The 24,245-nt window shown below is 50.2% G+C and overlaps 2 protein-coding genes across 2 annotated transcripts in view; one reads left to right on the plus strand and one right to left on the minus strand.

The window, feature by feature from the left end:
* Window positions 1-43: 43 nt before the first annotated feature.
* MAP3K10 (mitogen-activated protein kinase kinase kinase 10) lies at window positions 44-16,982 on the minus strand. Its single transcript, XM_059045542.2, has 10 exons — window positions 15,340-16,982; window positions 11,318-11,498; window positions 8,319-8,467; window positions 7,666-7,841; window positions 6,573-6,819; window positions 4,924-5,040; window positions 2,708-2,885; window positions 2,496-2,608; window positions 1,441-2,121; window positions 44-652 (listed from the first exon to the last, which is right to left on the minus strand). Exons 1-10 carry the CDS (start codon window positions 16,019-16,021, stop codon window positions 330-332), a joined length of 2,847 nt encoding a protein of 948 aa, XP_058901525.1. The 5' UTR covers window positions 16,022-16,982; the 3' UTR covers window positions 44-329.
* The window catches only part of LOC131745323 (uncharacterized), a 22,007-nt gene continuing 13,835 nt past the window's right edge, over window positions 16,074-24,245 (plus strand). The window contains exons 1-2 of the mRNA XM_067019661.1: window positions 16,074-16,197; window positions 16,287-16,874. Coding sequence (XP_066875762.1) covers window positions 16,074-16,197; window positions 16,287-16,874 — 712 coding nt within the window. The remainder of the gene's footprint in view (window positions 16,198-16,286; window positions 16,875-24,245) is intronic.

Below are 24,245 nucleotides of genomic sequence, written 5' to 3' on the forward strand. Positions count from 1 at the left end.
GGATCAGGGCCCGGCACAGGGAAAGACACACAGCCAAACGTGGTAGGGGGCAGGGGTTACCTTTAATGCTGCATTTTGTGCCGAATCCCCCATGATGCCCTGTCCCTGAGTATCCCTGCCCACCCCCACCCCCCACCGCAGGGCAGGCACAGGGCCACCCCCACCCCGGGGTACAAAGGAATAAATTAATTGCCCTCCCTCCCCCCCTTCCCCAATAAATAGAGTGAGTATCCTGCCCAGGGCCTCCCCTGCCTTGTGGCACGGTGGGCTGGGGCGGGGCCTGGGGCGCTACATTCATGGCTGCCCAGGCGGGCGGTGGTGGGCAGGCCTCAGCAGGAGCCGTGGGCCCCACACAGGGGCACTGTGCTGTCCTGGCTCTGCCCCTCCATATCCATGTCAAGCAGCGTGGGCTGCATGCTGGGGGGCCCGGGGCTCTCCGGAGTGTCCGGCCTGCTGGGAGGAGAGATGCTGAGTGTCTGGCCAAAGGAAACCAGTTTCCAGGGGTCCAGGCGGGGACGGCTGGCGGCTGGCCGGGGTCGTGGGGCGAAGGTCAGGGTGGTGGGACGGCCAGGGAACTCGGGGGGCCGACGGCGGGTGGGAAACAGGCCCTGGGGGTCGGGCAGGCGGGGGAAGTCCAGAGGATCTCGAGGGCCTGGTAAGAGAGGATCAGATGATGTGAGTGGCATGGGCCAGAGGGTGGCGTTTAAAAGCCAGGAGCATTTACATGAAAATTGGAATTTGACTTCTCTTGAAAAATCTGCTGATTTTGTTGGGCCCACTTTCCAGCAGGGTTTGGACCTTTACCTAGCCACCCTCCCCCAGGGCCCCCCAGTTGCTCAATCATCTGGGTGCAACTCTGGCCACGGTCCTTTATCTTTCAGAGCCCATTTCCTTGCTGCTACTCTAGACAAAGCCCTCATCCCTAGCACCTCTCTGACACTGGGCCAGGTTCACAAAGACCCACAGAGACTCCTCAGGCATGTTGCTGTCTGTGAATGGGGACGACAGCACCTCGCTACATAGGTGAGGATTAAATAAAATGATAACAGTAATTGTAGAACAAGTAGCACAGTGCCCGATAGGAAGCCCTCAGCTCCTATCTGTTGTAATCATCTTTGTGAGTTAGTAAACTATGTAGAACAGGGCACAGCACATGGGTGTTAGCTCTAGTAATTGTTGTTGCCATCGATGTCACCTGCCTGGCCCCTGTAGGCCTTAGCGTTTGCCACCCCTACTTCATCCTGCGTCTCAATTACCCAGGGACTCACAATGCCTCACAAAGCAGCGGGGGCCATGGGGACACAGACCCCTCCTCCCCATGCTAAGCAGGAGGATGCCTTGGCATCCAGGGGGTCCTCGCTGGGCTGGGACACAGGTGTCTGGCGGGGGCACGGGAGATGGGCCTTTTTCTGCGCCGTGGGCGCGTGGAGCCTCACTCACCAGGGCCAGGGCCGGTGGGCTCGGGCGCCCCCCGCTGCCCCAGCGCCCCGTCTGACGGCGTCCTCCGGTGCCCGCGGCTCACAGAGCGCGCGGCCGTGACGTGGGTGGGCGTGAGTGACTGGCGGGGGTCCTTCTTGAAGCTCTCCAGCTCCAGGTCCACCAGGGGGTTGGTGCTGGGCGCGGGCGGGGGTGGGGAGGGCGGCGGGGAGGGCGCGGCCGGCGCGGCCTCGTCGCTGTCGGAGCGGAGCAGCGAACGCGTGGAGTTGCAGTCGGACACGGACGACAGCGACACGAGGGTGGCCGAGGGCGCCAGGCCCGGGCCGGGGGCCGCGTCATCGCGGCGGCTCGGGGAGCGCCCGGGTGGGCTGAGGCCCCGCGGGAAGCGGCCGCCGCGGGGGAAGAAGAGGCCATCGAGCCAGCTCCGCGGCTCCTCGCCGTTGGCCGAGCGCACCTCGGCCACGTCGGCGCCCAGGCCCACGGCGCCCAGCAGCGTGGCGCAGCCCAGCAGCGCGAGCTCGCAGCGCCGCCGGGAGCCGTGCCCGGGCCGGGCGGGCGGCGTTGGCTCCCACGGCGCCCGCGCCCCGGGGGAGGGCTGGCTGGGCAGCGGCACCGTGAGGTAGGATGGGGTGGTGTAGGGCGAGGGGGGCACGCTGCTGCCTCCGTCCGCCTCCGCGAACTCCTCTGCAACCGGGAGAGGGCCGTCACTTCACTCGACTCACTTAACTCTAGGCGCCTGGCCCCTTGGCCCACCCCCCTCGGATCTGGAGGCCAGGGGTTGCCCCAATGAAATGACCCCTCCAACAAGAGCACCGAGGCACACTAAGCGTGGTTCTCGACTATTTCTCCCCCCAAACCCTCTCCTCCTGGGAACGACCCCCACACCCCAGGGACCGGCGGCTCCCATTCCAGGCATGTGTCCTACCCTCTGGCCCAGTGAAATCCGGCTCCCTCCTTGCAGCCCTGGGCAATCGTCACCCCTTGGCCTTGGCTTATGGTCCCCTTTGCCAGGGAATATTCCTTCCCCCTCCCCTTTAAAGGCGCCCTCACCCTCTTACCCATCTCATTGAGGCTAGCAAAGCCTGGGGTGATGGGAGTGTGTTTGGGGGATTTGCCCAGGTTGGGGGCACTTGATGACCACTGTTTGCTTCCTTCTCCCAGGGCCTTCAGCCTGCAGGGGTCACCAAAGATGGGGGGTTATAGGCCTCCTGGCTGCCAAGGGCCTGGGGAAGAGGCACGGGGTGTGGGATGGGCTCCATGTAGCCAATACCTCTCCTCTCCTCCAGCCCGCTCCTTCTGCAGCGTGGAGCTGGGCCCCCAGGTCCGGCCCTTCTTCTTGCCCCCAACCAGTTCTTCCTTCTTTGGGGGTCCGCTGTTGCGGCCCCGCGTTCCACTGCCACCACTGCTGCTGCCACTGCTGCTACCTCCACCGCCATCGACAGGAGTCACTGGGCCGAGAGAAGCCACTTGGTTAGTGGGTCTGTTAGTTAGTCTGTCCCCGCTGAGCTCCCAGCCTTACTCTCCCCCACTTGGTCCCACCCTTCCCCTGGAAGCCCAAGGCAGCTTGGACTCTTAACTCCAATCATGACCCTTCCCTGCTCTACATCCTTCCATAGCTCCCTACTGCTGTCAGGACGACGTCCCAGCTTCCTCAGTTTCATCACCCGTGACTTCTCACAGCCTAACCCTTCAGCCATCCATTCATTCCCAAAGGTTTACTAGCACCTGCTATGTGCCAAGCCCTGTGCCAGGTGCTGAGAGGACAGCAGTGGTCAAAGCAGACAAAAGTCCCTGCCCTGGGGACTTCCCTGGTGGTCCAGTGGCTAAGACTCCACACTCCCACTGCAGGGGGCCCGGGTTCAATCCCTGGTCAGGGAACTAGAGCCCACATGCTGCAACTAAAGACCCCGCATGGGGCAACGAAGATCCTGCATACCACAACTAAGACCTGGTGCAGTCAAAAAAAAAAAAAAAGTCCCTGCCCTGAGGAGTTTACATTTTAGTGGGTGAAGACAGACGATCAACAAGAGTCACACTAGGTACATCATCTGGGTAGGGGGCTAGAAGGTGATAGGCGCTGTGGGAAATATAAAGCAGGTTAGGGGTTTGGGGAGTTAGGGAAGGTCTCATGTGTGAGAAGGAGAAATCTGAGCAAAGACTTGAAGGAGGTGAGGGAGTGAGTCAAGTTGATACAAGGGAGAGGAGCCTTTCAGGCAGAGGGAACCGCAGATGCTGAGGCCCTGTGGAGTGTTCTGGAGCAGACTCGTTCCCTGCAGAGTCAGTTGCTCTCTCTCCTCTGTTCCTATCACACGTTGAACGTACCCCGCTACTAGTAGTGACTACCACTGTTTGGTCATTATTTGTCTTTGCGTCCCCCCAGGAGAATGACCTCCGGGGCCTGGTACAAAGCAGGTGCCCAAGCAGAAGTGTGTGTAGGGGGTGGCGTGTGGGGCGAGGCCAGGGGTGAATGATGGGGCAGAATGGACAGGGGAGCCGGCCGGGTACCCTTCAACTCATCAGCAAACCCTGACAGCTGTACCTCTGCCATGTAGCTGACTCACCATCTCCCCTCTTTTTTTTTTTTTTTTTTTTTTGCGGTATGCGGGCCTCTCACTGTTGTGGCCTCTCCCGTTGCGGAGCACAGGCTCCGGACGCACAGGCTCAACGGCCATGGCTCACGGGCTTAGTTGCTCCGCGGCATGTGGGATCTTCCCGGACCGGGGCACGAACCCGTGTCTCCCGCATCGGCAGGCGGATTCTCAACCACTGCGCCACCAGGGAAACCCACCATCTCCCCTCTTCAAGGCCCCTGCCCTGGCCCAGCCCCCTCATCTCCCTTGTCTCCCACCTTGACTCCTGCTCTCCTCCGATCCCTACTCCTCATGGTGGCCAGAGGGAAAAGGTTAATTTTACCACATCACTGCCTTGCTCACAGCCCTTCAGAGACTCCCCCGTCTCATTTCAAATAAAATCCAGATTCCTTATCCCAGCTCTTAGGGCCCAGTGTGCTCCTCCCCTGTCGAACCCTTGACCATAAGCCTAGTGTTCTCTCTCCCATTCATCCTACTCCAGCCAAGTTGGCCTTCCCAGCTGATAAACACACCATGCTTGTTCCTGCCTCTGGGCCTTCATCTTTGCTCTTCCCTCTGCCAGGGACACTGTTCCTTCAGATCTCTGCATGTGTCACTCCTCCTTACCATGCAGGTCCCTGCTCAAACCTCAGCTTCTCTGACAGGCCTTCCCTGTGATTTAAAAACAGCAACTCTTCTGTTTTCTTCCCTTCCCTGATTTCCTTTATAGCGCTTATCACTTCAGGAAATTATCCTGCTCACCAACTTGTTTACTTGTTGTCTGTTTCCCCTCATGAGAATGAGGGAGGGGACCCTGCCCATCTGGTCCCCTGATGCTGCTCTGGCTTCGTACAAGATATGTGCTCAGAGAAGTCTGTTCACTGACTGACCGGTCAGGGCCTTGGGAGATACTCACGGCGAATGGCCCTCAGCCGGGGGATGATGCTGGGGCTTGCAGGCGGGCTGACGCCATCTGATCCTTTCCGTTTGTCCAGGGTTGGAGAGGCCTGGACTGTGATCTTATGCTCAAAGCCTGCGAAAAGAAAGACTTCCCTAAGCACAAGGTTCCGTGGGTAGCCAAAGAGAAGTTCCCTTTGTAGAAGGATAGGAGGAATGCCGCCATTTTGTATTCCTTCATGCAGTGGTTCTCAAAGTGTGTTCCCAGACCAGCAGCATCAATGTCAAGTGGAAACCTCTTGGAAATGCAGATTCTTGGGCCCTCCCTTAGTCAGGAACTGTTGCGGGGGCGGGATGCAGCAATCTAACCGCGGTGTAAAAGTCCCCCGGCCACCTCTGATGCACACTCGGGTCTGAGAGCTGCTGCCCTGAGGATCCAATATGGTGGTCATTAGCCACACACACGGCAAATGAGCGCTTGAAATGTGGCTTGTGCAACTGAGGAACTGGAGAGTTCTACCTTTATTTAATTGCAAGTAATTTAAGTTTACCTTTCAAAACAGACAGACAGTTCAGTCATCAGAAACATTTAAGCATGTTTGGAACCACTTTGGTATGTGAATCTGCTTTTTCAACTGTACATTTTATGAAATCTAAATACAGGTCAAGATTTTTTGATGAAAATTTAGAGCCCAGATTGAGATGCCCTGTAAATATAAAATACACACTGGATTTCAAAGATTTGGTGTGAAAAAAAGAAGGTAAACTATCTCATTAACAATTTTTCTTGTACTGGCTACATGTGAAACTACAACATTTTGGGTATATTTGGCTAAACAAAATATATTAAAGTTAATTTCACCTGTTTTTTCCCCTTTTTCATATGGCTACTAGAAAATGTAAAATTATACATGTGTCTTGCATTACATTTCTGTTGGCTGGTGCTATTCTAGGCACTGCTTTAGGGCTTGTAACAAAGAGAGAGAAATCAGTATGATGTGCCTTCTGATGTTACCTAGGAAGCAATATTTAAAAAATTAAAAAAAAAAAATCAAACCTGAACTTGAAACTGATTAAGCCCTGAGATCCAAGTATTAGGCTGAGCCATGTGAAACTTCTGTTTCTGTAGGTCAAAAATGGCTGAACATCAGCAATTTCACATGGTTTAACCTAATACCAATTTATAGGAAATTCAGGGGACAGAGCGACATGTTAAAAGATACCAGGGAGATGCGAGCAGCAAAATCAGACTGTGGGAAATGCTACAGGATAAATGATGCAGTTCCTCAACAAATTACTGGCAAGGAGGAAAAAAAGGCAGATTAAAAGATATTAAACAAATAGCTGGGAGATAAAACTATAAGGAAAAGTAAGGAAGTGATTGCCCTAAAAGTCAAGACAGGGATTACTCTTAGGGAGCAGCAGGGGGGTGTGTTTGGACAGGGCGTGTGGAGGCATATGGGGTGGCTGTAGGGTCTCCCTGCTTTCATGGGAGAGATTCTACTAACTCATTAAGCTGCACAGTTCTTTGGTCATTTTCTGTAGGTGTGATATATTTAGCAATTAAAAAAAGTTTAAAAAATAAATAAATAAAAGGAAGAGATAACCCCCGGGTTAGGGATGCTCTCAGCGGCCTCTCGGGGGTGCTCAGGGGACGTGGGGGGGTACCGGAGGGCAGGCTGATGTGGCTGCTGCCTTCTCGCAGCTTGAGCAGGCGGCTGCGCTTGAAGTTGCCCTTGCGTTTGCGGACCCTGGGCTTCTCCTGGCTCAGCTGGCACATGAGCAGGTGCAGCTCCCGCTCCACGATGTCCATCTCACGCTCGGCCAGCTCCTGCTCGCGCCGCCGCAGCTGCTCTTCCTGAAACCGCTGCTCCTGCGCCGCCCGTAGCAGCTCCTCCTCGCGGCTACGGAGCTCCTGGAGAGGAGATGAGGGGCTTGGGGCTAGGAGCTTAGCTCCTCTGCCCCTGGGGACGGCTCCAGGGCTGCTGGGTCTGGTTAGTGTCCTGCTCAGGGCTGTCCTGCTGTGGGGCAAATTGGGGGCACAATCCAACTTACACTTCACTAGCCAGGCTGGGTGCCAGGGTAGGGGACTGTGTTAGCTCAAAGAAAGGGGTGGCTTTTCTTTTTTCCTTCCTCTTTGATTTTTAATTTTTTAAGTCTTCAATTTGGAAGACATCCACAAAAGGAGAGAAAAGTGCACCCCATGTACCCATCATCCAACTTCAACAATTTTCTATACTTTGCGAATTTTTTTCATGTATCACCTTCCTTCTCTCCTCTCTCCCCGTTTTTGCTGTAGGATTTTAAAGCCAGTCCCAGACCTCATGCAGTGTCACTTGTAAGTACTTCAGTGCAGGGTGCTTTTTTTTTTTTTTTTTTTGCGGTACGGTACGTGGCTTCTCACTGCTGCGGCCCCTCCCACTGTGGAGCACAGGCTCTGGACGCGCAGGCCCAGCGGCCATGGCTCACGGGCCCAGCCGCTCTGCGGCACGTGGGATCCTCCCAGACCGGGGCACGAACCCACGTGCCCTGCATCGGCAGGGGGACTCTCAACCACTATGCCACCAGGGAAGCCCCAGGGTGCCTTTTTAAAATCAACCTTCCAGCAGGAGGCTGTCTTTTCTTAATATGCAAAAAAGGTTCCCTTGGCCCTGCATGGACCCAAAGACCCCTGGGCTCAGGGGAAGGGACTCTGCCCCATCCAAGGCATCAGAACTCAGGGATCTTGCTCCATCCCTCCCACCTTGCCTCCTGCCTTCACCTTCTCCTTGGTCCGGAGGTCATCGAACATGTGTTGAATCTCCAGCTTCCAGTCTTCCTGCAGCGAGTGGAAAGACTCCAGCGGCATCTGGAACAGGGCTGACTGTTCGATGACTTCAAGTTGCTTCAGGATGCTGCCAAAATCTGGCCTCCCGTGGGGGTCTGGGTCCCAGCATTCTGGGGTGGGGGTGGAGAGGACAGCAGTGGGAGTGGAAATGTCAGTGGCCATGCTCTGGGGCATCGGCCTGCTCAGTGGAGGCAGGACTTTAAGGGACTGTGGACAAACAGCTCCCATGGAGCCGAGGGGAAAGAATTCAAAGCCAAATTCCTGGCAATGTTTCACTTGGTGAAACTCTGGGGAGAGAAACTCAGGGACCTGTTCCCCGACTGGTGGTAGAATCGAGGATCAGGGAGGAATCCCAGGGCCAGTGAGTCCTAACAGGTTGCCCTCAAGGGCTGTGGGCCTAGCCAGAACACAGGTCTGGAGGCCATGGAGCCAACTGTGGGGAGACTGTTCATGGTCCCATGGTTCCAGCCCCTTGTCCCTCACTCCTGGGCCGAAAGGTATGGATGGGTGTGAAAGAGTGAGGTCTGGGCCTGAGGGCCCCTGCCCCCCCTAGCTGAGCCTACCCTCTCCACGGGGCCCTGGCTCACCCTCCAGTAGGCGGGCAAAGGGCTCGGGGCATGTGGAGGGAATGGGCAGAGTCAGCTTGTTCATAGCCACACCATATGCCACGGCCAAGGCGTCGATTTCACGGTAGGGGACCTCACCCGTCAGCAGCTCCCAGAGCAGTACTCCGAAGCTGCAGGTGGGGGAGAGGTAGGGGTGATGCCACAGCCCACCCTAATCCTCACCTACACCCCAGCCCTGCCTCCAGTCCCATGGTGGGCCTCCCTCCCCACAGCAGCCAGCCCTGGCCAATGAGGCTGCAAGAACCTGATGTGACCTCCATTGGCCTGATCTGGTGGGGTTGGTTCTCTGATGTCTCTCCTTTGCTCTGCCTCTCTTCTGCCTGAAAACCTTCAGTGGGTCCCCCATGCCCACTGAGCAAATCCACCCTTCTTAGCCCTGATCCTGATGACCCCTGCAGCCTCGCCTCTAAACACTCTCAGCCCCGTACTACCCCCAGCTTCATCTTGCAGCCACGCTGAACAGTTGAACAAACGCTGTTCTTCCTAACCTGGCCTTTGCACATGCTGTTCCCTTGGTCGAGAACGCCCTTTCCTTTGCCTAATGGTCCTTTAAGCCACAACTCAGGTGCCCCCTCTACCAGGAAGCCTTCCTTGATTCCACAGCCTCCAAAGCTGGGTTGGAGGCCCCTTCACTATGTTTCCATAGAACCCTCTGCACTTACCTCTAAAAACAAGTTAACACTATTTAATATTTATAAAGCACTTACTCCAGGCCAGCACTGCTCGAGGCCTCACAACAGTCCTGTAAGGCAGAAGGCACTGGAATGACCCTCATTTTATCCAATGAGCAGGTGCAGGCAGAGAGAGGTTAAGTTGTTTGCTTCAAGTCACACTGCTCGTTAAGTGATGGAGCCACACTGAGACTTAGGTCTGTCTGATGCCCACGACAGCGTCCTCAGTGGCTACATAATTCCAGAGCATGCGTCACTGTGCTACAGTCACCTGCGTGTCCATCTCCTCCAGTAAACTGTTCTCCTTCTGGATCCTGATCACTGTTCCATGCACTGCCCAACACGTAGTAGATCCCCGTGCTCCCCCGTTCCATGCATTCATTCAACATACACTTATTAAATGTCTGCTGTGTGCCAGGCATTGTTCCAGGTACTGGAATAAGACAGACGCCACCCCTGCCCTCATGCAGCTGACAGCTTCCCCTCCTCTCTCAGTGACAGCACTGGTAAATTTGAGCTGGGCAAATGCTGCCTGAAATAATTTTCCATCCTCCTTTGCATCTAAGTGTGCCCATACGGCAACGGTTCTGGCCGGTGGGATATAGAAGAGTGTGTAGTGTGCAAGTAACTTCCAGGAAGTGTCCTTAAAGGGAAGGGGTCCCCTTTCCTCTTTTCTCCTTCCTCCTGCTTGGAATATAGACATAAAATCTGGAGCTCAAGCAGTCATTTTGGACCATGAAGTGGACTTGGGAATGGAGGCTATATACAAGGTGGAGAAAAGTAACAGTGGTTTGTAACTGGAGGGGGCCAGACCCTCCCCTCACAACCTCTCCCACGTCTCTGGAAACCTGTGGGGATGTTTTGATTGTCACAATGACTGGGGAATGCTACTGACATTTGGTGGCTGGGAATCATGGATACTTAACATCCTGAAAGGTACAGGACTGTACCACACAAGGAAGAATTATCCTGCCCAGTGTCAACGACACCACAGTAAAAAACCCTAACACAGGACTCAATCCCTAATGCTAGGGGTACTATATCGTGTAAAAGTCATGGGCTTTTCCATGAGAGCAAAACCATCAGTCTTGTTTTTATTTTGGGTTTTCTGTTCCTTGCCACTGAAATATGGCTTCTATAAATGTCTGGGACCATAAATGAATGCCTTATGTGAAGCAAGACTAAACTTCCCCGCAAAGGGCTGCGCTGCTCTAGTTGAGAATTCCTGTCTTACTTGTCTGCCGCAATACCATGACTTTGCGGCTTGGTCCATCTGGAGCCTCAGCCGGGGACTGATCTGGGTTTGGCTGCCCACCGCCGAGTAGAAGGTTGAGTTTCTGCTGTCACTAGGTCTCGCAGGCAACAAACAGCCTCCTCATTGGCCTCCTGCCCCAACTCCTGTCCCCTACAATCCATCAGGCGAGGGAGCTTTTGCGATGTTAAATCAGATCATGTCATTCACAAATGCCTCTGATGGCTTTCCAGTGCACTTAGTGCACTTAGGATCTACCCCCTCACCTGCAAGGCCCTCCGGCTCTCCCTCCTCCATCATTTCCTACTCCTTTCCTCCTTGCCTGCTCTGCTCCAGCCACGTGTTCCTTTCTGGAACATACCATGCTTGTTCTCACCTCAGTTTCTCCTTTGTGGAAGCTGTTCCCTCTTCCTGGAAAGCCTCTTCTCCTAAACTTTGCATGATTGGCTCCTTCCTGTCATCCAGAACTCAGCTCAAGTACCACTTCTCAGAAAAGCCTTCCCCAAAGTCATCTCCAGCCCTCAGAGCGCTTTTCGATCAACCACCTAGCTCGTAACACTGTCTAGTACTTTTCTGGTGGATTAACTTACTACCTTTTAAAAATTATTTTTATAATTTCAACTTAAAAACAGCCTTTTTCGCTTCTGAGGTATGTATTATTCCCGTGGGCAGGAAATGGGTCTGTTTTTATATACTGCTGTATCCCTAGCTCCCAGTGCAGTTGGATGGATGAATGAGTGAATGAATGGTTACCTTCAAAGGTCTCAATTTCCCATTTGCTGAGTGGGGGCAGTGCAATGGATGGTGTTTGAGGGGTCTCTGGTGCTGACCATCTATCCAAGTCCTCCTCAGCTGCCACTTCTGCTGGCAGAGCAGCCACCTGCTTTTGTGCTTGTCTGATGGTCTGACCTTGCTGGAGGGCCCCTTTGCCAGACTCGGATCCCCGCTGCAGTGGCAGACCGTCCCTCCCACTCTGCCGTTTCCCCCTTCCTCCCTCCTCCCTTCCCAGGAGGCCTCCCCTGGCCCACCGTCAGCACCTCCAGACGTCACTGCTTTTGGAGAACAGGGAGAGACGGATAACCTCCGGAGCCATCCAGGCGTAAGTCCCTGCAGCGCTCATCTTGGTGGTCTTGTACCACTCACGGGCGAGGCCGAAGTCCGTGATTTTGAGCACCGTATCGGCGAGGTTGTGGTTCTCGATGGCCTCCAGAATAAGGACTGTGGATAGGAAGAAAGGTGGGTCACCCCAGACCTGCTGGGCTGCAGCCCCGTGTGTCCTGCCCCCGCCTCAGCTGGAATCTCCTACTTGTTCTCTCCCTGCCGCCTGGGGTCGCCCCCCCTCTGCAGCAGCTCCTTTCCTGGCCTCGAAGACCATGAAGGCTTTCCTGATGGTCTAATCCCTGCCTCAGGCCCCATGAGGCGTTGGGGAGCTTCTCCTGACTTCGCTGGCCTCCTGACTCCAACTCGGGCTTAGGGGAGCTCAGGGAAATGTCGATGGCCACGGCCTTGGTTCTCCTTGGTCCAGGCCTTGAATTCCCAACCACCGCAGAAGTGTCAACTGCAAACCACAGGCAGAAGGGGATGGTTTTCCTTTCCTTTTTGTCACCTGCTGTGGGTAGCTGCATTCATGGCCCCAGTTCTGCTCCTTTCTGTGTCACACTCTTTGTAACTCCGCATCCTTTACTCTGGCTTGGCCGTATGACTTGCTTTGTCTGATAAAATGAGGCAGAAGTGACAGAATGCTAGTTCCAAGCCCGGGCCTCTCATGTCTGCTTGCCCTCTTGCCCTTCTGCCATGACTATGAGAACATGCCTCGGCTGGCCTGCTGGTCCAAGGAACATGAGAGATACTCGGGGCAAAGCCTCTCCAGCTGAGCCCCGCCTAAATCAGTTTATCCTCCATCAGGCCTGCAAATGTATGAGCAGTAATAAAGGACACTGAGTTTTAAGACACCAAGTTCAGGGAGGGTGGGAGGGTTGTTACACAGCATTATTATGACAAAAATCTGACTGATACATCCCCCAAGCATATTGAATGGTTCCAACTTACTCGCTGCCTAGGGTTATTACTAACAACAATAACAACCATGGCTAGTGTTTATTAGGAGCCTATTATATGACAGGCACTGTGCTAAGCCCTTTATACAAATTATCTAGCAATCAACCCACTTTATTGACTAGCAGACCGAGGCTCAGAGAGATGAAGTCACTTGGCCGAGATCACACAGCTAGAAAATGGTGGGGGGAAGTTCCTGGGTTGCCTAGTGGTTAGGATTCCGGGCTTTCACTGTCGTGGGCCGGGTTCAATCCCGGGTTGGGGAACTGAGATCGCGCAAGGTACACGGTGCGTCCAAAAAAAAAGAGAAAATGGTGGGGCAAAGACCCAAACTAGATCTGTCATCAGAGTCCAATCTCTTAACTGCCATGGTATTCTACTACCTTCTGTCAAACAGAAGGTAAGTGTACAGTATCCTGCGGGGTGTGAATCCCAGCTCTGCCACTTATTCGTTGCATAACCTTATTTACTTTATTTTTAACACTACGATTTCTCCTCTGTTAAATGGAGATGATAATGGCATTGACCTTCTAGGGCTGTAGTAAAGGTTTATTTTCTGAAGCAACAGTAGCCCCTCTAAAAGCATCAGCTCTCTTTATTAGTGTGTGATGTTGCCATAATTGTTCCTTATTTCTCCACCTTTATCTTTGGCCATTCCTGGCTACTTCTCCAATCATCATAACAACGAGGCAATTCTACGGTCATACCCATTTGGCAGATGAAGAGACTAAGTTTTAGAGAGCTCAGACCACTGCCCAAGGTAACACTGTTGGCAATCTTGTCCCTTCTCTAAAACCCAACTCAAATGTCACCTCCTCCTGGAAGCCTCTTGAGACTCTCTAGCATGTGACTCTCTACCTCCCAGAAGTTCTCCCTTCTCGAGTCACCAACTTTCCTGTTTGTGGAGTGACCCTGTGACAGAGGGAACACCCCATGGTCTTACACTTTATTTCTGCATCTCTCAGGCCGGGCCTAAATCAATTCACTTAAAAAAATATTTATCTGATTATGTTACCCCTGCTTAAGGCCCACTAATGGCTTCTACTACATTGAATAAAATATCCAAAGCCCTCACAGTGGCCCCTAAGGTTAATGTGATCTGGCCCGTGTACTCTTAGACGGGGTCTTGCCTCGTTCACATCTGTCTTGGCTTGTTCACATCTGTAGTCCCAGAGCCCAGGACAGTGCCTACCTAGTACACTTAATTCTGCTTCAGAATTATTAGTTGAATAAAACAATGAATGAATGATGTCAGATGAGGAGCTCCTCGGGGGAAGCTGTACTGTGGAGGCCCTGTTTCCTCTGTCTCAGGCATGGAGCAGTTCCATTGCCCAAGCAGGAAGCCCTGGCCTAAGAGCCCCACCAACCCTTTGTCCAAGTGGCATTGGCTACAGAAAAACTTGGGGGCGTGGGAGCATGTCCTGACACCCCACCTGCAGGCTGTGAATCAGCAGGGGTGAGGCAGGGCTGGGAAGGGACCCCGGCCTTCAAGAGGAGCGTGTTGGCAGTCCTGCCTCCGTTTACCCAGCATTTCAGGAGTCAGAGCATCAGAATCAATGGAGATGGGGACCATCGGTCTGTCTTGCTCAATTCTCTGGGGCTGGCGCAGGGCTTGGCGCACCCTGGGCACTTGGTAGCTGTCTATCTGTTGAGTGTATGAATGCCAGGCCTGTCAGGTAAGGGAGCCTCCGTCCCTCTATTCTAGGGGCTTCCGGTTGGTGGTGGTGAGGCCTAGCAATGAACATGAAACAGTGGGACGGGGTCAAACAAACTTCAAGATGTAGAATTGACAGGAGTCAGAAACAGATGAGATGTGAAGGCTGAGGACAAAGAGAAAACCCTCACATATCATGTGAGGGCAGGGAACATGCTGGCCCCACTCACGATTGATCTCTCTTGCTTAGTATATGATCTGGCCCAGTGAATACCAAACGAAAGAATAAAGTGAACAAATAAAGGCAGAAATGAAGGGGAGTGACATGAGGCAGAGGAAGGATGGGGCAGCCAGGAAGGTAGGATTTTTTTTTCCCTGCTGTATCCTAAGGGTCAGGACAGGGCCTGGTACACAACAGGTGCTCGGGAAATATCCGGGAAATGAATGAATATCCGGGGAATGATCGTGAGTGCTGTAAGGGCAGAAACCATGGCTATTTTGGTCCCTGTTGGGCTTCTGCCTGATAGGTGCTCAATTAATATCTGACACTATGAGAAGCTCCTTGATCTAGACGTAGGTTCTGGGGAACCTTGCCTTCCATCTGGCCCCAGACCTCATTCAACCAACCAATCAACTTTTGGAAGTCTATGACAGGCCAGACAGCTTGGATGCTTTTACATAAGCCACACCCCTTTTCCTCCTCCCTCATCTTTCCCAGTGTGTCTTGGCTAGCTGGGGCAGAGGCCTGGGAGGACACCAGGAAGTGGTTCTCAACTGAGGGCTAGTCTGCCCTCCAGAGGACATTCGGCAATGTCTGGAGACATTTTTGGTTGTCATAACTGGGGGATGGGGGGGTGGAGAATGATAATGGCATCTAGCGGGTAGAGGCCAAGGATGCTACTAAGTAACCTACATCACACAGGACAGCCCCCTGCAATCATCCGGCCCCAGATGTCAATAGTGCTGAGACTGAGAAACCCCGACTCCATGCCAAGTTCTATCTGTCTCTGCCTGGTGGACTCTGGCAGCGTGGCTGGACAGTAAGTGCCATGAGGGCAGGCACTGTACCTGTCCTATTTACAGCAGGGAGCACAGGGCCTGTCACAGTGTTCACTGACACATATTTATTGGGCTACTGTGACTGTAGCCGAGGGGACAGGTATTTCTTCAACCTTCCTGGGCCTCCTTTTCCTCTCTTAGTGGGGCAAGGGCTGCCTCACCTGGCCCTGAAGGTATACTGCTGCCCCTTCTTGCCCCAGGCAGTGTCCCCTGGTGTCCCCATCCCGCCACCTAGGCTTGTCCTCACAAGGTTCTACGGAAGCAAGTTTTTTGGGGAAGGACACCACTTACTGTTGATGGACTTGAGGTCCCGGTGGATGATGGGCACAGGGGCATCATTGTGTAGGTAGTTCATGCCCCGGGCCACCTGCACAGCCCAGTTGACCAGCACGTGAGGGGGCACCCGGCGCCCTGCCAGCACCCTGCTCAGTGCGCCCCCCCTGGCATACTCCATCACCAGGCAGAGGTGTGGGGGGCTGAGGCAGGCGCCCCTGAGGGCAATGATGTTGGGGTGCTGCAGGGCTCCGAAGAGCCGGGCCTCCTGGCGCACCTGCTCTGCTGTCACTGCCGGGTCCCGTTCAGGGTCCAGCCGGGCGGCCTTGACCGCCACCTCCTCGCCATGCCACAGGGCCCGATAGACCTTGCCAAAGCCCCCTACACCGATGATCTCCTCCAGCTGCAGCTCGTGGAAGGGGATCTCCTGGGGCAGCTGGAGGTCCGCGGGCGCGGCGGGGGTGCCGGGGGCCACGTAGTTGCTGGGGAAGACGCCCACACGGCCGCTGGGTAGCTGCCCGGTCCACCAGCCCTCGTCGCCCGACACGGCACAGTCCTGGGAAAGCACCTGGACGCGGTCGCCCCTCCGCAGGGTCAGCTCCTCGTCGCCCGCCGCCTCGTAGTCGAACACTGCGGTCCAGACGGGCCCCGCGGGGGTCGTGCCCCACTCCTTGGCCGCCCCCCACTCCTCCTCATCCATGGGGGTGGGGCCAGGGGCTGCGGGAGGCCGCTTCACACAGGCTGCCCGCGGGATGCAGAAGGCGGGCCCCGGCGGCCAGGATGTGGGGCAGTCCCTGCGGGTTCTAGGGGGCTCCTGGGGGCCATGGCTGGGGGGCCCTCCGCAGGAGCAAGAAAAAGCCTCTTTAAAAGGGCAGGGTTGTCCCTCTGATTCAGCTGTCCAGGCAGGGTGGGGTGGGGGAAGGGCGGCGGGTTCACCTCTCCCCCCTAAACGTCAGGGCGCTAAGAAGGCCTGGCCGCGCGGCTGCCGAATTCCTGCCGGGGTCCGCCGGTGGGGGACGAGGGTGAGGGAAGCAGGCAGCCCCCTTCCCCGCGCCTCTCACCCCGCGCAGCTCCACCGGCGGCCCCCGGCTCCGCATCCCGGGCCACGATCGCCGGGAGGGGCGGGGCTGGCGGAGCCCCCCCAGGACGGGGTGGCGCGCCCCTCGGCCTCGTCACGCGCGGGGCGGCCGGGCGGCCCCCATCCTCAGCATCGGGCTCCCGGTCGGCCCCAGCCCCTGCCCCCGCCCGCGCCGCTTCCCGGGGCCTCAGGCAGTGCCTGATTGACGTGCTCGCTGCCGCCGCGCCGCGGTGCCGCCTGGGAGTTGTAGTCTCCGGCAGCGCGACTCACTGGTCGGTCCCCAGTCCCCCAGCCTCCAGAGCCCGGCTGCGGGCCTTGGGCCGAAGTGAGGAGTGCGCGTGGGCGAAGGAATTCTCCCGGGAAGATAAGCCTGGCCTCAGACCCTCCCTGGGACGCCGTGGGCCGGACGCCTGGAGGAGGAGAGGAAGAGAGGTCCGAGAGCTCCTCACAGACCCTGCGAGGGCCGCGGCCCAAGGTGGGGTTGACGGTCGTGACTGACGCGCTTCGCAAAGCGAATAGTAGTAGCTGCGTGAATGGTGGTTACTGCCCGGAGCCTCTAACGCAAGCCAGGACGAGGTCCCCGCAGCTGGACTGCCTCTCGGGGCCCCGACCCGAGGTGCACGCCGGGAAGTGTAGTCCGTTCGCGAACCGGCGCTGTGGGGCAGCCCCCCAACCGCGGGCAAGGGAGAGCTGCTTGGTGGTTCCAGCAAGCTGGGAGGTCGGGCTGACGGTGAGGCCTCTGGGGGAAGACAGGGCTGGGAGGATGTTTGTTGTGTCCCTGGGGAAATCACAGCCACATCTGCTTTCCCCACCAGCCCTGGGTTCCTCTGCCTCTGCAATCAGAACTCGAGAATCCCCGCCTTCCATAATGGGAATGTCAATTTTCTGGGGCTTAATGGGCATCTTACGCCGAGTGCTTTGCATACATGGTAGCATTAAATCCTCGCAAAGCCCCTAGTTTACAGATGACGCATAGAGAAATAAAGTCACTTATCCAAGGTCACAACTATAAATGGCAAAGCAACAATCAAAGGCATGTATTTCTCTCTCTCTTTTTTTCTTTTTTCTTTGGCCACACTGTGCGGCAGATCTTAGTTCCCCAACCAGGGATGGAACCGGTGTCCCCTGCAGTGGAAGCTCGGAGTCTTAACCACTCGACCGCCGGGAAAGCCCCTCAAAAGCATATTTTAAAATTAAAAACAATCACCACCACGACAATCATGATTTTTAAAAACACTGCCTTCCCATTTAAAGAGTGAGGAAACTGAGGCCTGCAGAGGTTCAATGACTTGCTCAAGATCTGTAAGCCTGTAAGCAGCAAAATTCTGGGGCTTTTCACTTAGCCTCTCCTTAGTGGTCTGGGGTCTGGCGGGAGGAGAGAAGAGGGGAACTTTGATGGGCTCTGGTGCCCAAACTCCAGAGAACTGCCCCACAGTATCCTGGGAAGTTGTTCCGCGCTCAGAGGGAAGTGGGTACCTGCTGTCCTGTGAAGGAAACTCTGGACCTCTCAAGAATGCTTGTTGGAAGAGAGGCCCCGCTTCATTCTGAGTACAGGCGTTTCTGCTATAACCTGATACATGCTTTCCCGAAAAACCTGTAGTTCTGCAAAACAGTGCACTAAAAATGACAAGGCGTTATGGGAAAAATAAAATTAGGGACAGATTGCTCAAAACGTATGCAACTTAGAGTGCTACAAAACCAATAACGTTTACTTATTTATTTTTTAATATTTGTTTAGTTGCACCCGGTCTTAGTTGCCACACGTGGGCTCCTTAGTTAAGGCATGCATGTGAGATCTAGTTCCCTGACCAGGAATGGAACCCAGGCCCCCAGCACTGGGAGCGCAGAGTCTTATCCACGGCACCACCAGGGAAGTCCCAATAACAATTCTAATAGAAATACTAGCACAGTTAAATATACACGGGGTATTTGCGCTTAGCAATCAATACTTTAAGTGCCTTCTCTGCAGTCTTAAAGGCTGGGGCTTGTACTTCCTTCACAGAGATGCCGGCTGGAGATATTACCTTCTAATGGACACCATTTTCTTCAAAATTAAAAATCTGATCCAAGGTGTAGTCTTCCTCATTAATCTGTTATTTTAATGTGGGAAAATATCGTTGCAGTTTCTTCATCTGCTTTCACAGCTTTGCTACATACCATACCATTGTAGCAAGCATTATGGTCTTTGAAATCACTAAACGATCCACCGTGGATCTAAAGGAAGACATTTCTATAGAGTTGCAGCTTTTCCCCTTAAGGTCTTCTTTTATCACTAAGGCTTCCTCTTTGCCTGTGAGAAACCTTGCCCTTGATTGCTTAAAAATGTTAACTTCCTAGAGCAAATTGCATATTAACCAACATGACTGTGATATGCCAACATCCTTACGCTGTTTACCAATGTTTATGGGGTGATTCAAGTCAAAGAAGGTGGGCAGCAAAACAGGTGGTCTCCAAGCAGATGCCTAGACTTGGGTGAGGAGAGGGACCTGGCTTAGTTCTAAACCTGGTAGGCTCCATAATGGAAATGGAGAGTGGAATGGCATTTGTCAAATCCATAAAAAAGTCCTTCGGATTTTGATTGGGATTATAATGAATAAATTATTAATTTGGGGAGAATATGACTTTGTAATATTGAGTCTTCTATTCTTGGACAGTTATAATTTTTTCCTGGGATATCTTATATGGCTTTCTTTGGTTCACTCACTGGATTTTACTGTTTTTACTTATTTACTTGTGGCCGGGATTTTGTTATTTTTTCCTGATCAGTTACTGCTGTTTTTAATGCTGAGCTTGGATCTGGCTACCTTGTTGAACTCACTCTTATTTGTTCTAGAATAGCTTGACAGATAGATAATTCTCTATACTGTTCTAGTTAGATGACCCTGGTGTCCAGGGAGAAAAAGACGGTTTAGTTTTTCCAATCTATATAACTCATTTCTCACCCCTCGCCTTTTGGCTGAGGGTTCCAATACAATGTTGAATGACAGTGGTGATAATGGACAATCCTTGTCTTGTTCTAGACTTTTTAAAGGAATGTCCCTAAGGTTTCATCATTACGTATGATGTTTTCAGTAGATTTCTAGTAGATTTCTAAATTTTATTCCTAATTTGCTGAGAAGTTTATTTTTTTTTAAAAGCAGGCATTGACTTTTATCAGATGCTTTCTATGCATTTGTTGATATGATCAGATGACTTTTCTGCCTTAATCTGTTAATGATGAACCATCCTCCTCTGTTTCACTATTGCTGGATTTGATTTAATAAGATTTTCTTTAGGGTGGTTATGCATTTGTTTTCATGAATAGAATTGACTGACTCATGGTTTTCTTTCTCGTGCTGTCCTTGCCCAGTTATGACATAAGGGAAATGCTAGCTCTGTTCTACGATTTGGGGGAACCACCTACCTTTTCCTGCAGTCTGGGATGGTTTGTGATATACTGGAGTTATCTGTTCTTTGAACATTTGGTAGAATTTGACTGTAAGATCATCCATGGTTGGTGCCTTTTTGGTAGGTCTTTGGTTATTATTTCAACCTCTTCTGTGGATATTGGTTTATTCAGATTTATTACTTTCTCCTGAGATAAATTTTTGTAATTTATATTTGCCTAGAACAATATATATTTTATCTAGGATTTCAGATTCATTGGTATAACTTTATGCATATTATTTCTTATGAATCCTATGGATCTGAAGTTATATTTCTTTTGGCTTTCCTGATATTTACTTGTTCCTTCTTTTATTTTTCTGGATCAGATTTGCCAAAAATTTAAATAGAAAAAAATTTCTATTTTTACATTTTTTGCTCAATATTGCTTTATTGGTCTTTAAAAAACTCCTAGCTTTTTCTTCTATTGATGATCTCTTCTACTTATTTGTTTTGAGGGGGGGTATTTTAATTTCATTAATTTCTGCCTTAATTGTTGACTCATTTTTTTCCATTTTAGTATTTATTTTGTTGTTATGTATACCCCAGGTTTTGATTTGTAGTGCTTTCATTTTCATTCATTCAGTTCCAAAAAAAGTGTAATTTCAGTTCCCCTTAAAACCCAAATTATTTAGAAATGTGGTTTTTAATATCTAGGTATATGGATTTTTCCTTGATTATTTTTGTAGTTGATTTCTAATTTTATTTAATGAATGTATTTCAAATGTGACATAAATTCTTAGGAATTTGTTGAGATTTCCTTTGTGACCTAGCATGTGGCATTTTTTTGTTTTGTTTTGGAAGTGTGCTGTTTTTAAAGGATATACATTCTAGTTGTTGGGATAAGAGGTCTGACTATACAAGTTTATTAATAATCTAATTCTTAACTATTATATCCTTACCTTTTTTTTTTCCTGTTTGATCTGTTGGCTTCTGGAAGGTGTAATAAAGTCTCCTATTATGAGTGAGGATATGTTCATTTCTCCTTTTAGCTGTATCAGTTTTTGCTTTATATATTTTGAAGTTATGTTGTTAGGTGCATAAGGGTTTATGATATTAATATGACATCAGTGAATTATTCCTCTTATCAATATGAAATATCCTTTGTTGTCCTTCCTAATGATTTTTGCTTTTAATGTGTCTTTTTTCTTAGCATTTCCTTGGTACTTCTGTTCTCTTTCATTCACTCTTCTTTTTTTTTCTTTTTCTGTGGGTTGATTTTACCATACTGCTTCATTTCTGACACTCTATAGCAATATTTTGTGTAAAGCTATCCTCTTATGTTATTTTTTCTCAATATCCCCATTCCCATTTTCATTTCTTCCTCCACCTCAAAGACACACTTTCTGATTTATGTTTAATTTATGGTTCTTGGATATGTCTATATTTCTAAAACATGTATAGTGCTTTCTATATGTATATGTTTTTAATTTACAAAAATTATACTAAGTAAATTTCTATTTTTACATTTTTTGCTCAATATTGTTTTAAGAGCAGTCCACATTGTTTGTATATCTAGTTAATTGTGTCTGTTTGCTGCATAGCACTCCAATTTATCAGTTCACTATCCTTAATTATTCACCTACTAATGAAGAAGACCTACATTGCCTTGAATTTGTTGCTACTACAAACAATACTTTAATCAACAATCTTGTACTTATATTCTTTGGGACTTGTGTGAGAGTTTCTCTGGATTATATACCAAAATTGGGATTGCTGGATCATAGGATATACATCCTGAATTATGCTAACCAAAGGTGCATTATAGTTCCAAATTCTATATGTCTTTACTAATACTAGTTCTTCTCTGACCTTTTAATTTTGACCACTCTGATGAATTTAAAGTATGTTGTAATTTTCTGATTTTGAGGGAGGTTGAGCATCTCTTCAGACTTGTTAGCTAGTTAGATTTCCTTTTATGTTAATTGCCTATTCATATCTTTTGCCCCTGCCACACGGCATATGGGATCTTCCCCGACCAGGGATCAAACCCGTGCCTCCTGCATTGGGAGCATGGAGTCTTAACCACTGGACTGCCAGGGAAGTCCCTCCATTTTTATATTGGGATTCCCACTCTTAAATATTTGCAGGATTTTACTGTATATTCTGGATATTAATCACACTTTTTTTGAAGCTGAAAATGTCTTCTCCCGGCTTGTCACTTATTATATAGTTAACTTTTTCAATCATGTCTTTGGAAGAAATCTTTAATCTTAATATAGTCAAATTCGTCTCATTATATAGTTTATATTTTCTTGGTTTAAACAACTTTATTCACTCCAAAGTCATAAAAATATTCTACATTTTTCTACTAGCTGTTGTGGGTTGAACTGTTTCTCCTAAAAACAGCTATGTTGAAATCCTAACCCCCCCATACTCCAGAATGTGCTCTTATTTGGAAGCAGAGTAGTTGGAGATGTAATTAGTTAAATTAAGATGAGGTCATACTGGCATAGGATGGGCCCCTAATCCAATATGACTGATGTCCTTATAAGAAGACAGACACTTGAAGACAAACACAGAGAGGGAGAATGCCATGTGATGAGGAAGGCTGAGATTGGAGTTATGCAGTGCAGCTGCAAGCTGAGGAACTCCAAAGATTACCAGTAAACCACCAAAAGCTAAGAAGAGGCAAGGAAGGATTCCCCTTACAATGGCCCCACTGACACCTTGATTTTGTACTGGTAGCCTCCAGTGAGACAATACATTTCTGTTGTGTTAAGCCCCACAGCTTGTGGTACCTTGTTCTGGCAGCCCTATGAAACGAATATACTAGCTTTATAGATTTATCTTTCATATTTGGGTCTCTAATCCATTTATTTGACCTTCGTATTATGGTGAGAGGTAGGGAACCAACTTTTCTTTTCTCCTTATAAGGAACCAGTTTTCCCAATACCATCCTTTAACAATCCATCTTTTCCCTTCTGATTAGGATGCTTATTCTGAAATACCTCAAGGTTTTTTATGTACACGTGTCTCCTTCTTTCCTCTCTGTTCTGTTGCTTTGATCAGTTTGTCTGCTTATGTGCCATTCCACTTTCATCATTTTTTTTTTTTTACTCTGGCTTTTGGGTATATCTTATCTGATACAGAAAATTCCTCTTTTGGGGGGCCACTCTTTTTTTTTTAACATCTTTATTTGAGTATAACTGTTTTACAATAGTGTGTTAGTTTCTCCTTTACAACAAAGTGAATCAGTTATACATATACATATGTTCCCATATCTCTTCCCTCTTGCGTCACCCTCCCCCCCACCCTCCCTATCCCACCCCTCTAGGTGGTCACAAAGCACAGAGGTGAACTCCCTGTGCTATGCGGCAGCTTCCCACTAGCTATCTAATTTACATTTGGTAGTGTGTATATGCCCCTGCCACTCTCTCACATCGTCACAGCTTACCCTTCCCCCTCCCCATATCCTCAAGTCCATGCTCTAGTAGGTCTGTGTTTTATTCCTGTCCTACCACTAATGTCTTCATGGCATTTTTTTTTCTTAGATTCCATATATATGTGTTAGCATATGGTATTTGTTTTTCTCCTTCTGACTTACTTCACTCTGTATGACAGACTCCAGGTCTATCCGCCTCATTACAAATAACTCAGTTTCATTTCTTTTTATGGCTGAGTAATAATAGTCCATTGTATATATGTTCCACATCTTCTTTATCCATTCACCTGTCGATGGACACTTAGGTTGCTTCCATGTCCTGGCTATTGTAAATAGAGCTGCAGTAAACATTTTGGTTCATGACTCTTTTTGAATTATGGTTTTCTCAGGGTGTATGCCTAGTAGTGGGGTTGCGGGGTCATATGGTAGTTCTATTTGTAGTTTTTTAAGGAACCTCCATACTGTTCTCCATAGTGGCTGTATCAATTTACATTCCCACCAGCAGTGCAAGACTGTTCCCTTTTCTCCACACCCTCTCCAGCATTTATTGTTTCTAGAGTTTTTGATGATGGCCAATCTGACCGGTGTGAGGTGATATCTCATTGTAGTTTTGATTTGCATTTCTCTAATGATTAATGATGTTGAGCATTCTTTCATGTGTTTGTTGGCAATCTGTATATCTTCTTTGAAGAAATGTCTATTTAGATCTTCTGCCCATTTTTGGATTGGGTTGTTTGTTTTTTTGTTATTGAGCTGCCTGAGTTGCTTATAAATTTTGGATATTAATCCTTTGTCAGCTGCTTCATTTGCAAATATTTTCTTGGGGGCCACTCTTATCTATTTGTGGGTCTTGATTCTTCCACATGCAATTTTGAATCCATTTATTGTGTTTCTAAAAAAATCTTTTGGAGTTTGGGCTTGTATTGAATTTATAGCTTGATTTAGGTAGGAGGAACATCTTAATAATATTAAATTATTACATTCATGAACATGGTTCATCTCCCCGTTTGCTAGATTTCTTTTGTTTCCTTTAATAAC

This window comes from Kogia breviceps, chromosome 18 (assembly GCF_026419965.1).
Source record: "Kogia breviceps isolate mKogBre1 chromosome 18, mKogBre1 haplotype 1, whole genome shotgun sequence".
NCBI lineage: Eukaryota > Metazoa > Chordata > Mammalia > Artiodactyla > Physeteridae > Kogia > Kogia breviceps.

Excerpts from the sequence above, each read along its gene's own strand:
- MAP3K10 (XM_059045542.2), bottom strand. The coding sequence starts at position 16,021 with ATGGATGAGGAGGAGTGGGGGGCGGCCAAGGAGTGGGGCACGACCCCC. Across the intron at positions 8,468-11,317 it reads AAAAGCAGTGACGTCTGGAG|CTTCGGAGTACTGCTCTGGG; the intron begins GTGCTGACGGTG and ends CCCCACCTGCAG. Across the intron at positions 7,842-8,318 it reads CTTTGCCCGCCTACTGGAGG|AATGCTGGGACCCAGACCCC; the intron begins GTGAGCCAGGGC and ends CCCCCACCCCAG.